Below are 15,000 nucleotides of genomic sequence, written 5' to 3' on the forward strand. Positions count from 1 at the left end.
ATGCGAGGAGTTATTGGAGAGGAGTGTGAGGAGGTATTGGAGAGGAGTGTGAGGAGGTATTGGAGAGGAGTGTACGGGGTTGGAGAGGAGTGCGATGAGGTATTGGAGAGGAGTGCGAGGAGGTATTGGAGAGGAGTGCGAGGAGGTATTGGACAGGAGTGTGAGGAGCTATTGGAGAGGAGTGCGAGAAGGTATTGGAGAGGAGTGCGAGGAGGTATTGGAGAGGGGTGCGATGAGGTATTGGAGAGGAGTGCGAGGAGGTATTGGAGAGGAGTGCGAGGAGGTATTGGAGAGGAGTGCGAGGAGGTATTGGAGAGGAGTGCGAGGAGGTATTGGAGAGGAGTGCGAGGAGGTATTGGAGAGGAGTGCGAGGAGGTATTGGAGAGGAGTGCGAGGCGGTATTGGAGAGGAGTGCGAGGAGGTGTTGGAGAGGAGTGCGAGAAGGTATTGGAGAGGAGTGCGAGGAGGTATCGGAGAGGAGTGCGATGAGGTATTGGAGAGGAGTGCGAGGAGGTATTGGAGAGGAGTGCGAGGAGGTATTGGACAGGAGTGTGAGGAGCTATTGGAGAGGAGTGCGAGAAGGTATTGGAGAGGAGTGCGAGGAGGTATTGGAGAGGGGTGCGATGAGGTATTGGAGAGGAGTGCGAGGAGGTATTGGAGAGGAGTGCGAGGAGGTATTGGAGAGGAGTGCGAGGAGGTATTGGAGAGGAGTGCGAGGAGGTATTGGAGAGGAGTGCGAGGAGGTATTGGAGAGGAGTGCGAGGAGGTATTGGAGAGGAGTGCGAGGCGGTATTGGAGAGGAGTGCGAGGAGGTGTTGGAGAGGAGCGAGGGGTTGGAGAGTGAGGAGCGATTGGAGAGGCGAGTGAGGCGTGATTGGAGGGGAGTATGAGGAATTGAAGACGAGTGTGAGGGATTTGAGAGGAGAGGAGTGTGAGGGATTGGAGAGGAGTGTGAGGGATTGGAGAGGAGTGTGAGGGATTGGAGAGGAGTGTGCGGGATTGGAGAGGAGTGTGCGGGATTGGAGAGGAGTGTGCGGGATTGGAGAGGAGTGTGCGGGATTGGAGAGGAGTGTGCGGGATTGGAGAGGAGTGTGCGGGATTGGAGAGGAGTGTACGGGATTGGAGAGGAGTGTGTGGGATTGGAGAGGAGTGTGCGGGATTGGAGAGGAGTGTGCGGGATTGGAGAGGAGTGTGCGGGATTTGAGAGGAGTGCGAGGGATTTGAGAGGAGTGCGAGGGATTTGAGAGGAGTGCGAGGGATTTGAGAGGAGTGCGAGGGATTTGAGAGGAGTGCGAGGGATTGGAGAGGAGTGCGAGGGATTGGAGAGGAGTGTGAGGGATTGGAGAGGAGTGTGAGGGATTGGAGAGGAGTGTGAGGGATTGGAGAGGAGTGTGAGGGATTGGAGAGGAGTGTGAGGAGGTATTGGAGAGGAGTGTGAGGAGGGATTGGAGAGGAGTGTGAGGAGGTATTGGAGAGGAGTGTGAGGAGGGATTGGAGAGGAGTGTGAGGAGGAGTGGTATTGGAAAGGCGTGAGGGTGGAGAGGAGTGAGGGGTCACATATTATGTGAAATAAATAAGTTGTGTTAATTACACCATTTTAACCATTTTGTAAAATGTAATGTGCAGCATCTAAATCAAGATGTCCAAATGTCACACACCATACCCGTGGGATTCCCGTGTGTATATATATATATATATATATATATATATATATATATATATATATATATATATATATATATATATATATATATATATATATATATATATATATATATATATATATATATCTGTGCAGCGTCTGTCCTGTGTTGTCCTGTGTTGTGTTGTCACTGAACTACTTTCTCAAACTTTTGTGAAATCATACCAAACTTCTGCTTTCTTATCTTCTGCTGCACATATCTCTCCCGTCGGTATGCCCTAAGGGTATTTTTTTGAAAATTTTTCCAATTTTTGGGGGAATTTTTTGGGGAATTTTTTTTTTTTTCAACTTCAATTGTTTATAAAATGTGATATCACGTATATTACAAATACATTTGTGCAAAATAATTGTTTGATTTATGATTGGTGGAAACCATGACAAAACGGCATCTCGGGTATAGTCATTTATCTATATACCTACATATCTGGGCAGTGTCTGTTGTCACTTAACGACTCCCTCAAACTTTTGTTTCCGTGGTTGTGAAGTGTTTTTAATAACATTGTGGTGGTTTTGAATCACGTAGTGGTGAGGTATTTTGAATTATGTGGTGGTGAGGTGTTTTCAAATGACGTGGTGGTGAGGTGTTTTTAAATCACATGGTGGTGAGGTGTTTTAAAATCACATGGTGGTGAGCTGTTTTGATTTACGTGGTGGTGAGGTATTTATAATTACGTGGTGGTGAGGTGTTTTTAATTATGTGGTTGTGAGGTGTTTTGAATTAGTTGGTGATGAGGTGTTTTGAATTACGTGGTGGTGAGGTGTTTTGAATTATTTGGTGGTGAGGTGTTTTTAAATGACGTGGTGGTGAGGTGTTTTTAATTTCGTGGCTGTGAGGTTTTTTTTTTACGTGTTTTATGGCTGTGAGGTGTTTTTAATTTTGTGGTGGTGAGGTGTTTTTATTTATGGCTTTGAGGTGCTTTTATTACGTGTTTTATGGCTGTGAGGTGTTTTTATTACGTGTTTTATGGCTGTGAGGTGTTTTTATTACGTGTTTTATGGCTGTGAAGTGTTTTTTATTTCGTGGTGGTGAGGTGTTTTTATTACGTGTTTTATGGCTGTGAGGTGTTTTTATTACGTGGTGGTGTGTTTTTATTACGTGTTTTATGGCTGTGAGGTGTGTTTATTACGTGTTTTAATGGCTGTGAGGTGTTTTCAATTTCGTGGTGGTGAGGTGTTTTTAATTTTGTGGTGGTGAGGTGTTTTTATTACGTGTTTTATGGCTGTGAGGTGTTTTAAATTACTTGGTGGTGAGGTGTTTTGAATTACGTGGTGGTGAGGTGTAATCGTCCCAAACCTCCAGTCTGCACCTACCCCTCCCCTATGTGTGTGCTGAGGGGTTCTTTCTTGAAAAAAAAACATTGAACCTAAATCTTCAACCTAAATCGCTTATAAAAATGTAATATCACAAACACAACAAATACATTTGTGCAAAGTAATTGTTTGTATTATGATTGGTGTAAATCATGACAATACAGCAACTCAGGTACAGTCATTAGCCTCAGCTAAAATAATCCTGTTCCTCAGTAACGACGCTTGGTGAGGCGAGCGCAGCGAGCCGAGCCAAGCTAGTATATATATATATATATATATCTGTGCAGTGTCTGTCCTGTCCTGTGTTGTCCTGTGTTGTGTTGTCACTGAACTACTTTCTCAAACTTTTGTGAAATCGTACCAAACTTCTGGTATGCACATATCTCTCCCGTCGGTATGTCGTACGGGTTTTTTTTTTTGAAAAATTTCCTACTTTTTGGGGGGGGGGGGGGGGGGTGGATTTTTTTGGGGAAAGATTTTTTTTTCAACTTTCATTGTTTATAAAATGTGATATCACGTATATTACAAATACATTTGTGCAAAATAATTGTTTGAATTATGATTGGTTTAAACCATGACAGAACGGCAACTCGGGTACAGTCATTTATCTATATATCTACACATCTGGGCAGTGTCTGTTTTGTCACTTAACGACTCCCCCAAACTTTTGTTTCCGTGGTTGTGAAGTGTTTTTAATAACGGTGTGGTGGTTTTGAATCACGTGGTGGTGAGGTATTTTGTATTATATGGTGGTGAGGTGTTTTTCAATGACGTGGTGGTGAAGTGTTTTAATATCACATGGTGGTGAGGTGTTTTTAAATCACATGGTGGTGAGGTGTTTTGAATTATGTGGTGGTGAGGTATTTATAATTACGTGGTGGTGGTGTTTTTAATTAGGTGGTGGTGAGGTGTTTTGAATTAGTTGGAAATGAGGTGTTTTGAATTATGTGGTGGTGAGGTGTTTTGAATTACTTGGTGGTGAGGTGTTTTTAAATGACGTGGTGGTGAGGTGTTTTTAATTTCGTGGCTGTGAGGTGTTTTTATTACGTGTTTTATGGCTGTGTGGTGTTTTTATTACGTGGTTTATGGCTGTGAGGTGTTTTTAATTTTGTGGTGGTGAGGTGTTTTTATTACGTGTTTTATGGCTGTGAGGTGTTTTTAATTTCGTGGTGGTGAGGTGTTTTTATTACGTGTTTTATGGCTGTGGGGTGTTTTTATTACGTGCTTTATGGCTGTGAGGTGTTTTTAATTTTGTGGTGGTGAGGTGTTTTTATTACGTGTTTTATGGCTGTGGGGTGTTTTTATTACGTGTTTTATGGCTGTGAGGTGTTTTTAATTTCGTGGTGGTGAGGTGTTTTTATTACGTGTTTTATGGCTGTGGGGTGTTTTTATTACGTGCTTTATGGCTGTGAGGTGTTTTTAATTTTGTGGTGGTGAGGTGTTTTTATTACGTGTTTTATAGCTGTGAGGTGTTTTTATTACGTGCTTTATGGCTGTGAGGTGTTTTTAATTTTGTGGTGGTGAGGTGTTTTTATTACGTGTTTTATGGCTTTGAGGTGTTTCTATTTTCATGGTGGTGAGGTGTTTTTATTACGTGTTTTATGGCTGTGAGGTGTTTTTAATTTCGTTGTGGTGAGGTGTTTTTATTACGTGTTTTATAGCTGTGAGGTGTTTTTATTACGTGCTTTATGGCTGTGAGGTGTTTTTAATTTTGTGGTGGTGAGGTGTTTTTATTACGTGTTTTATGGCTTTGAGGTGTTTCTATTTTCATGGTGGTGAGGTGTTTTTATTACGTGTTTTATGGCTGTGAGGTGTTTTCAATTTCGTGGTGGTGAGGTGTTTTTATTACGTGTTTTATGGTGGTGAGGTGTTTTAAATTACTTGGTGGTGAGGTATTTTGAATTACGTGGTGGTGAGGTGTTTTGAATTACTTGGTGGTGAGGTGTTTTGAATTACGTGGTGGTGAGGTGTAATCGTCCCAAACATCCAGTCTGCACCTACCCCTCCCCACGTATGTGCTGAGGGGTTCTTTCTTGAAAAAAAAAGACATTCAACCTGAATCTTCAACCTAAATTGCCTATAAAAATGTAATATCACAAACTCAACAAATACATTTGTGCAAAGTAATTGTTTGTATTATGATTGGTGAAAATCATGATAACACAGCAACTCAGGTACAGTCATTATCCTCAGCTAAAATAAGCCCGTTCCTCAGTATCGACGCTTGGTGAGGCGAGCGCAGCGAGCCGAGCCAAGCTAGTATATATATACACAAAGAATTAAGTTAAGCACCCCTACACAACGAATTAAGGTAAGCACCCCCTAATATATATTCTTTGTGTATATGTATACATTGGCATATATTCTAAGGTATGTGAGATCAAATAATGATTGGTATGACATTAGCAATTATCCATTGATGAAATTGAGTGATCAAAGTGAAAAAAAGTGATTGGTTGAGTCAGTGATCCGATCACGTGGGTCCTACACACGTTATTGACGCAAAGATCGCTAGAGGTCTTCTCAGAACAATGACTGTACGTTAGAAAACATAAACGTCATCCACACTGTCCGTGATGGACCTATAGCTCCATACTTAAATTGAGGTGAAAATATGCCTAAAATTCCCAAAAAATTTCACCTTAAATTATTCAGAATAAAATATTGAAAACGGCATGATTGTTATGTTTTTATGTGACCATAATATCACTTCTCCAGAAAATATAGCAATATCATGGGTATATTACACTGTTTTGACGACAACAAACTTGTAATGTGCGAGGTTGTAAAAAAACGGGGGGGGGTGCTTAACTTAATTCTTTGTGTATGTATATATATATTTATTTTTTTGAGGTCAGAGGAGGCAGAAGCCTGTCAAGGGATAGAAAGATATGGTAGGAGTTCACCTTGCTTGGAAGTCCATATCTGGTTGTTCCAAGTGCATCCCTTGTTTGTTGCAGGATGTCCGATCGAGGGAAACCCCAAAGCAAACATTAGTTGGTACATCGATCAGTCGTCGCTCCATTTTGGCCGAAGCTCACCCAACCGGTTGTTGGCTGAGGGTCTTGTGCTTCAAGTAACGGCTCTCAAGAGGGCCTGGAAAGGCAACGTAAGCTGCGTGGGAACTAATGAAGCTGGATCGCTCACTGTCTCACTGAATCTCATTGTGATGGGTAAGAGTAATCTTTTATTTCAAAAACTACTCATTTTCTGCTGCCTTCATGTCCAGCCTGTGATGTTTGTATTGATAAATACCTTTAAATCACCATCCCTCATGCTTTACTCGGTATTTATTTTGTCGTTTTTCCTTCCAACATTATTTCTCTCATTCAAATTACAGACGTGGTAATTGCAGAAGATGTTTTGAGAAGGAGAGCGTACTTTGAACCAGATGACCTTTGTTGATTTGGGGTGTTTTAATCATTTGGTCATTGTTATATCTGGAGATGATTAATTTCCATCTCAGAAACAGGATGAAGGATTGACCTGATAATGTATGAATTAGTGCTCGTTTGATAAGATGTTGAATGTCTGTCATTGGGCAATTCTCCACAACCATGTCCTTACGATGTGCAGAATGTGCATGGGATCAGCGAGGCCTGTCAGCATGCTCTTCAAGCTGTGGAAACATCGGTGTCCATGTCCCTCTTTTCATTTGCACGGATGGGACCGGCCACAAGTTGAATGCATCTTTCTGCCGTGACCTGCCCAAACCGGCAGAGAGGCCGCGGAGGTGTCAAGCTCGGGACTGTCCACCCAGGCACGTCCTTTGATGAGTATGGCTTTCGAAATAGGTCCACAGCTGGTGTGACACCTTTAGCAAATGATGCCCACGACTTAGGACAACTGAGTGTGGATATCTGCTTGTTCTATCAATGTCTGTAATTATCTTATCAATATCAATATCTGTAATTATCTGTAATTATCAATATCTGTAATTATCTGTAATTATCAATATCTGTAATTATTAATATCTATAATTATCAATATCTGTAATTATCTATATCCGTAATTATCAATATCTGTAATTATCTGTAATTATCAATATCTGTAATTATCTGTAATTATCAATATCTTTAATTATCTGTAATTATCAATATCTGTAATTATCAATATCTGTAATTATCTGCGATTGTCAATATCTGTAATTATCAATATCTGTAATTATCAATATCTGAAATTATCTGTAATTATCAATATCTGTAATTATCAATATCTGCAATTATCTGTAATTATCAATATCTGTAATTATCAATATCTGTAATTATCAATATCTGTAATTATCAATATCTGTAATTATCAATATCTGTCATTATCAATATCTGTGATTATCTGTAATTATCAATATCTGTAATTGATGCTTTTCCTGTGTGTCTAATTTGGACCTTATACCCCGCATAAAAAAGAAAATGTGATCGAGAATTGCCATAATCGCTCCCCTGGGCTTGATCAATCGCATGCCGTACTAAATTTGTCTGCTACTTCAAATAGGCCTGCTTAGCCTTGCTTTTCTTGAAATTTTCCGTGTGCTCGAGGGAGGCTTATGCGCGCCGCACTCTGATCCGGCATAACCAGAAGCACTCGCTTGATTAAAACAGTTGGAGCCAAGAAGTACACCGAACGGCGGGCATCCTGTAATGCATCCAGCGGCCCATTTGGAACCCGGGTATAACAGAGCACTCATTCACTTGGTGCGATCAATATGCGAACCGGTGTTGCTTTTCCTGCCAAACAACGATCCCTGTTATCTGACACAAGTTTCGGTGAATGATGCCGTTGTGCCAGCTACGTTGTGAATTCTCTAACATAAGCTTTCAAATCATTGCTCATTTCCTTGCTGTGTGCCTTAGCGTCCTCAGACGAATTGATGCCTTGTGTGAAAAATTGCACCAGTACTTGTAGGTTCACCATGAGCACCTGGTTTTTTGGCTCGGCATGTTATTTTGAACTTTTCCTTTGTCGATCCATCATGGATTTTGCGCATTTGTCCGCTCAGGGAGCTTTTGGCTTTTTCCTTCAGGTGGTAACGCTGTGTGACGTTTTTCCCTTATCTTCCTATTGCAATCAAATTAGGTTTGGCCTCCTGGCCTGAGCTTTTCTTTTTTTAAGTGGAAGGTAGAGGAGAATCGGTATGACCCATACTCATTTACAACGACCTCCTTTAACAAGGGAAGGGAATGTGAACCACAATGCATAATGGATGGAATCACCAGGACCTTCATTGAGGTATGCTAACCGTTGTGGGAAGCAAGGGTAAGCTAACGTTTCGGACGTTAACCTTCTTTTGCTCCGACGAAGGATTAACATCCGAAACGTCAGCTTGTCTTTGCTTCCCACAGTCGTTATCATCCGCTCCATCAATTCTGGTGTTCCACAGGAGGTCCTTGGTCCCACTTCGTTCCTTGTGAATATCGATGATCTTCCCGACATTGTTCTGTCTCAGCTAGCCATGTATCGAGCAGAGGTATTTACCTCCTGATGCTGTCTTGTACCTGTATAAGACAACTATATGTCCCGTCATCGAGGACTGTTACCACATTTGGGCTGGAGTCCGAGCCTGCCACTTATCTTCACTTGATGGGCTCCAGCAACGCATAGTTAACCTGTTTGGTGCAGAGATTGGTCCAACCCTTCAACCACTCTCTCACCGTAGGTCAGGTGCCACTCTTGGTTTGTTCTTCAGATATTTTCCTGGCAAATGTTCTGCTAGCCTTTCCACCTTGGTTCCAACTGTGCGAGTGTTTGGATACCGGACTCGGCTTGCCGTCTCCACACATCTACATACTGTAGCTGCTCCAAAGTGTAGAACGAAATGTTATGCAAATGTTTTGTTTTCCCTCGTACTGCCTCGCTTTGGAATTCACTACCTGTAACGTGCTTCCCATTATCCCATGATCCACACAACTTTAAGAGGAATGTCAATTCCTACTTCCTGCATCTTTGAAGTTTCATCCTATTTCGCCAGACTTTTGTACTTGAACTGCCTTTATTTATTTTTGTCTTGTATTTCGAGGTGGGTGCTCACCTTGGTGAGACTCGGCATTGTCACCTCCTCTTGTGAATGTATTTAGGTAATTATATGTGTGTCTTGCACGTTTTCTTCTTCTTTTCCTCTTTCTTTTATTTTGTTTTGCTCTAACTTTATCAAACTTTCACATAGGTTATTACATTGAGTGGCCTGGCTTTATGGCTTGTTTGAGGCAATTTGCATAAATAAATAAAACTTCATCAACATCCTGCCAATAATTCCATCCGTTGTTTACCTGTTCACCGACGCAGATCAACTCTAGCCTTCACCTGCCGGACTAGTTCTTCAACCACAATAAGTGGACTAGCATCACGTGTAGGTGGGACAGTCACATTATCGCACACTGAAGGTGGTTAATGAGCCAGCTGGGTTTTCACCAACTTTCCAGGACTGGCATGACAATTCTGAAAATTTCTTTGATTTCATAAAGATTAGAATCCAAATCCTTAGTTATGTTGCCTCCAGGGGTGGGTTTTATGCCACAACCTCTAGGATCCCAGTCCAAAGGGCCGACACTGTACCCAAAACTAGAAGAGGTTGAACAAATTTGGAAGTACAAGGAAATTTTTTATCTAAATACATTCACAACATGCTGATACTTTCAAATGGGAGTATTTCTCATTGGGATGACATGTTGTTTTAATGTGTTCAGTCTATTACCTTCTGGAATTAAACCCAAAGTTGTGATAAAAATTAAACAAACTGCCGGGCTGATACAGTACCAGGAAGAGGTGTTGCATCCCGGGAGACATATAGTGCTGGAGATATGGACCTAGTGGTTCCATCTGCATTTAAGTTGTGTATTTTCAAGATCGCACATAACTTTTGGAGAGGAGGAGTACCTTGTGTGTCAGTACCCTGGTTAGACAAAACTGTGTAATTAACACCACCTGGAGCAAGTTAGAATGCTGCAGTGTAGCTCTCATTCTGGTACAGGCAGGGTGGCGCACATGCCCTCCTGCCCATAATTCATTCATCCTTTTGGATGAAAATATGCTGCAACGAGCTTGAAAATGGTGAATGTGAATTTTTATTTTTAAGGTTTTTTTCAAACAATGAATATCAGCTTATGGTAATCGTGAAAGGTTATTATGACTCCATATGAGGATGCTTCTTATTTGTCCGAGACCTTGTTATAAATAAGCGTGTGTGTGTGTGTGTGTGTGTGTGTGTGTGTGTGTGTGTGTTATGGCGTGATGGCGTGATGGCGCATATTGTGCGTCTGTGAATGAAAGAGAGGGATAGAATTGTAAGGAACAGAAATGAAAAAACGAGGTGTGTGTGTGTGTATATGTATGTATGTATATATATGTATGTATATATATGTATGTATATATATATATATATATATATATATATATATATATATATATATATATATATATATATATATATATATATATATATATACATACAGACTTGGCATTTAATATGGAATATTTTTTTTGTGGGGGTGAACTTACTTTTCAAGATGCCTTAGAACCAGAAGTTCATTGGAATTATGTTGAAATTATTCCAGATTTTGTTAATGTGACCTTTAAAAGAAACAAAAACCACATTTGACATTTCGAAACAAATAAATTGATCCTTGAAAGTGATGGAAACTGATATCGAACTCAATTCATGGACAGTACTGTGTTAAACCTCTGTACGTTTTCCAGAAGTATCTCTTTATTTTGCACATTAGCCAATTTTTCTTTTAACAAAAACAAAAGTTAAATTACGACTGGGATTACGGACAGTAAAATTACAGTTCAGTACTTCGTGTAACCCCCACGAGCATTCAGGAGAGCACGTACACGTTGAGGCATGCTGTTCACGAGATTTGCCAAGATTTGGACAGGAATCGCTTGCAATGCAGTGACAATAGCCTGCTGCAATTCACGCACAGAGGTCGGCTGCTGGTCCAAGTGGTCGATTTGACGCGTTAATTCTGCCCACAAGTTCTCTATCGGATTCATATCCGGGGACATGGCACGCCACTCCATATGCTCTTCACCACGGTCAGCAAGAAAGTGTTGGATCATGCGAGCACGATGAGGCCGTGCATTGTCATCTTGGAAGACAAAGTTTCCTCGAAAGGCTGCACGAGCAAATGGAAGCAATGTTTCTTCCAGAATGGCCCTGTACTCGAACTGGTTCAGGTTTCCATTCAGAACAACCAGGTCAGTTTTGCCCCCTGCATGAAAAGCAGCCCAAACGGTCACGCCACCACCTCCAGCTTGGACCTTTGGCACTATACAATCTTTGTTGTAGGCTTCATGCACTTGTCTGCGCACTCGGACGTGGCCATCTTGACGATAGACCAGAAATCTAGACTCGTCACTGAAGATCACGTGATTCCAGTGTCCTGGCTGCCATTGACGGTGCTCTCTGGCCCATTGCAATCGGCGCTGGCGGTGTTGTCTGGTCAGGCGTGGCTTTCTCAGGGGACGCCTGGCACGATTGCCTGCTTGAACCAGTCGTTGGTTGACTAGCCTTCTGGATACAGGCACATTTGTCAGTTGCTGCCACTCAGCCCTAAGCCGATTAGCTGACTTGGTACGGCCATTGCGGACTAACCGGTGCAGCTGGCGATCATCCCTCCTTGTGGTTCTGCGGGGACGTCCTGGCCTCGGTATTGGAGTAGGGACACCCCTCTGAGCATTTCGTTTCAGGATCTTTGACACCTGACCTTGAGTGATGCCATACTGCCGAGGAATGGCACGCTGTTTCATGCCATAATTTCGTAAAGCCACCACTCCATGACAAACAGCATTGTCGAGTTGACGGACCATCTCCAGAGGAAGCGGCAATAACCTTTGGAGACGTGCAGCAGTTGTTTTCCACTAATACAGAACGCAACAACCCTTGTATACCCGACTGTGAAGCCAATCATCAAATGCACCTGTCCGTACATTTTGCCATGCCACCTGTGATATAATCCTGTTGTTGACTTCTTGCTGCGACAGACAATCAGTGACATGGTTCTTTTAACAAATAAATCACCAAAGTGTAAAAGAAATTCACCAGATTGATATACTGAGTTAAGAAAGTAAACCCGTCAAGAAAAAAAAAATATTCCATATTAAATGCCAAGTCTGTATATACAGTATATATAATATATATATATATATATATATATATATATATATATATATATATATATATACTGTATATATATATATGTATGTATGTATGTATATATATATATATATATATATAAAGCAGTAAAGTATGTTTGTTTGTTTGTCCTCTTAAAGGGCTGAACTGGTGGGCTGTCCTGTTCTTGAAGGGCTGAACCGTGCGCTCACAACGATACCGAGTTTGACCCTGGGAGAGCCGTTTTGCGCCGGCAAAGGCGCCTTGTTTTCCGTGATGACCATGTCGTGCTGCATAGATTACCATAAATTATAATATATTACCGGCGGCGCGTTCCGTGACGTCACGGCTCACTTAATTGCAATTATCTCTGGGATTCCTTGGCCGAATCGTACCAACTTCTATATATATAAAGCAGTAAAGTATGTTTGTCCTCTTATAACTCGAGAACTACTCATCGCAGAGAAAAACCAAAGGCATATTCGGAATCAGTACGTCTCAGAGCAACTACAGCACACCTTAAATTTAAAAAAACTTCGGGTTTTAAAATTAGCGTATTAGCGCAGAAGCGCTATCAGAAGAGGGAGGGAATCGAAGGGAGGGAGCGCAGCGCTCCCTCTAGCGCTTCGCAGCGCCAGCGCTTCTGTTAGCGTATTTCGGAACGTTAATTTTTCAACTTCATTATTCGGAATCAGTACGTCCCAGAGAAACTTCGTAATGTTAATTTTTCAACTTCATTCGATTGACATGGGACCAACGGCATGTGACAGAGAGTGAAACATACATGCTACATTTATTTGACGACAATGAGTTCCGACTTCCGGGTTCGTGCCGCCAACCCTGTTAGGCGCCTCTTGCGGCACACAGGGAATTACCAGTGAACTGGTACTCAATTTGCCGACCTCGGTAGGATGACAGGCTGAGTCAACCCCCCTGGTGTTAAGGGGGAGGAGGAGGGGAGGGGGAAGAGGAGGGGATGGAATGGGGGGGAGGGGGGGAGGGGTGAGGGGGGAGGAGGGGGGAGGGGGGAGGGGGGGGAGGGGGGAGGGGGGGAGGGGGGAGGAGGGGGGAGGGGGGAGGGGGGGAAGGGGGGGAGGAGGGGGAGGGGCCCTTCCCCCGGGCACCCCACACCCTCCCCTCCCCCCTTCCCCCTCCCCCCTCCCCCCCATTCCCCTCCCCTCCTCTTGTATGTATGTATGTATGTATGTATGTATGTATGTATGTATATGTATCTACAAAAAAAAGGTAATCTGAATTCAAGGGGTTAATATACAAAGGTTATTTATTTTGACAATTTACATGTGGTTTACTAATTAAGAGGAGATCCTCAGCTTTCCATTGATACCTTCCATGCATCATTGCTGAAACACATGACTGCGTGCATGTTCATTGAAAATGACAAGTTCAAATCGCATTTTTACAAGTTTGGCTAATCGATGCAAGTCAGGATAATTGGTGCAAAATGAATGTCAGATGTGAACTTTTCTCAGGAATGATTGGCTTTTATGCCACACCTTCAACATGTCCACCTCCCCTTTCAACACAAAGCTCACAGCGGCAGAGCATGCCCTGAACTGCTCGTCTCACCATAGCCGGGTCATTGCGCAAAGCATCCACTTCATGTCGAATACGGCCCTGCAATTCGTCAAGATCACGGGGAGGAGTTACGATCACCTTGTTCTTTAAATGTCCCCAAAGGAAATAATCACATGGTGTGAGGTCAGGTGATCTTGGCGGCCATTCCACTGCATTGTTGAGGGCAATGACTCGGTCTCCAAAGAGTTCCCTCAGTCGATCTCGGACAGCGATAAGACGATGTGCTCGGGCGCCGTCTTGGGCCCACCAGAAATATCTGAAGACACCACGAACCTGTTGCTCAAAGTTCTCCTCCAGCTGCGGTAAAACTTCATCATTGATCATCTGCAGATACCTGTTACCATTGACATTCCTTTTGAAAGAAAAATGGTCCGATCACCTGACCACTTCCACAAAGTCCCAACCAAACAGTCCACTTTTGTCGATTCATGTTGGTGTCAAATTAAATTCCGGGGGTTGTCCTGTCGGTGCATATTCAAGAACATTATGGGTATTGACCTTGCCGTCCATGGCGAAAGCAGCTTCGTCGCCGATAACGAGATACCACAGGAAATTGACATCTGCTTCGCAACGTGCTATCGACCATCTGGCAAGCACAGCCTCCTGGCAAAATCCCCTGGCGTAAGTTAATGCCGGATGTGAATCCGATATGGATGTTGGTGGAGGTCCAGTCTTGTGATTCGGTTGAATGTTGCCGAAGGCAATCCCGTCCCATTTCGTCTTGCGCTGGTATCCCTAGGATGCTCCAAAACTTGCTGCCTTACTGCTGCAAATGTTCATTTCCGATCGCCCAGTGCGCCTCCTCTCAGAATTCCCCTTGTTGCGGTTGAATTCCCAAGAGCTAGTGCCATGCTCTTAGTATTTTCTAACATTTGCCCAGATGGTTTTGGCTGCTGGAGGCTCCCGTTCTGGGAAACGTTCCCTGAACGCATCACGAGTTCGCTGCAAACTTCCAGTTTGGTGAAAGGTTGTAACCACGAAGGTCCGCTGTTCAGTCGTAAGTTGAACCATCTTTTCAATGACTCAGACTGTCTCTAAACCCATACACTGTAGGCCCATCTTAAATACCCATCTATATAAATAAAACACAGTTTGTGTGTGTGTGTTACCTATAGACTCCTAAACGGAGAGGCTCACGTACTTGATTTTTTGCATAGACATGGCCATTGGGCCTGGGAAGGACATGGCCTACCTAAAAATGACCTCCAATGACGAGATCCATATTTTTTATTCATATTTAACTTAGCGCATTTCAGCGAAGAACATTATACACTGAATCTCA

General features: G+C 42.7%; 1 protein-coding gene across 1 annotated transcript in view; it reads left to right on the forward strand.

Annotated features, from left to right (window-relative positions):
- LOC137417486 (ADAMTS-like protein 1) overlaps positions 1–15,000 on the forward strand; it is a 466,111-nt gene that overhangs the window by 385,618 nt on the left and 65,493 nt on the right. Inside the window, exons 29-30 of the mRNA XM_078772644.1 lie at positions 5,974–6,186; positions 6,590–6,773. Coding sequence (XP_078628770.1) covers positions 5,974–6,186; positions 6,590–6,773 — 397 coding nt within the window. The remainder of the gene's footprint in view (positions 1–5,973; positions 6,187–6,589; positions 6,774–15,000) is intronic.

Source organism: Myxine glutinosa, chromosome 2 (genome assembly GCF_964187855.1).
Source record: "Myxine glutinosa chromosome 2, kmMyxGlut1.1, whole genome shotgun sequence".
NCBI lineage: Eukaryota > Metazoa > Chordata > Myxini > Myxiniformes > Myxinidae > Myxine > Myxine glutinosa.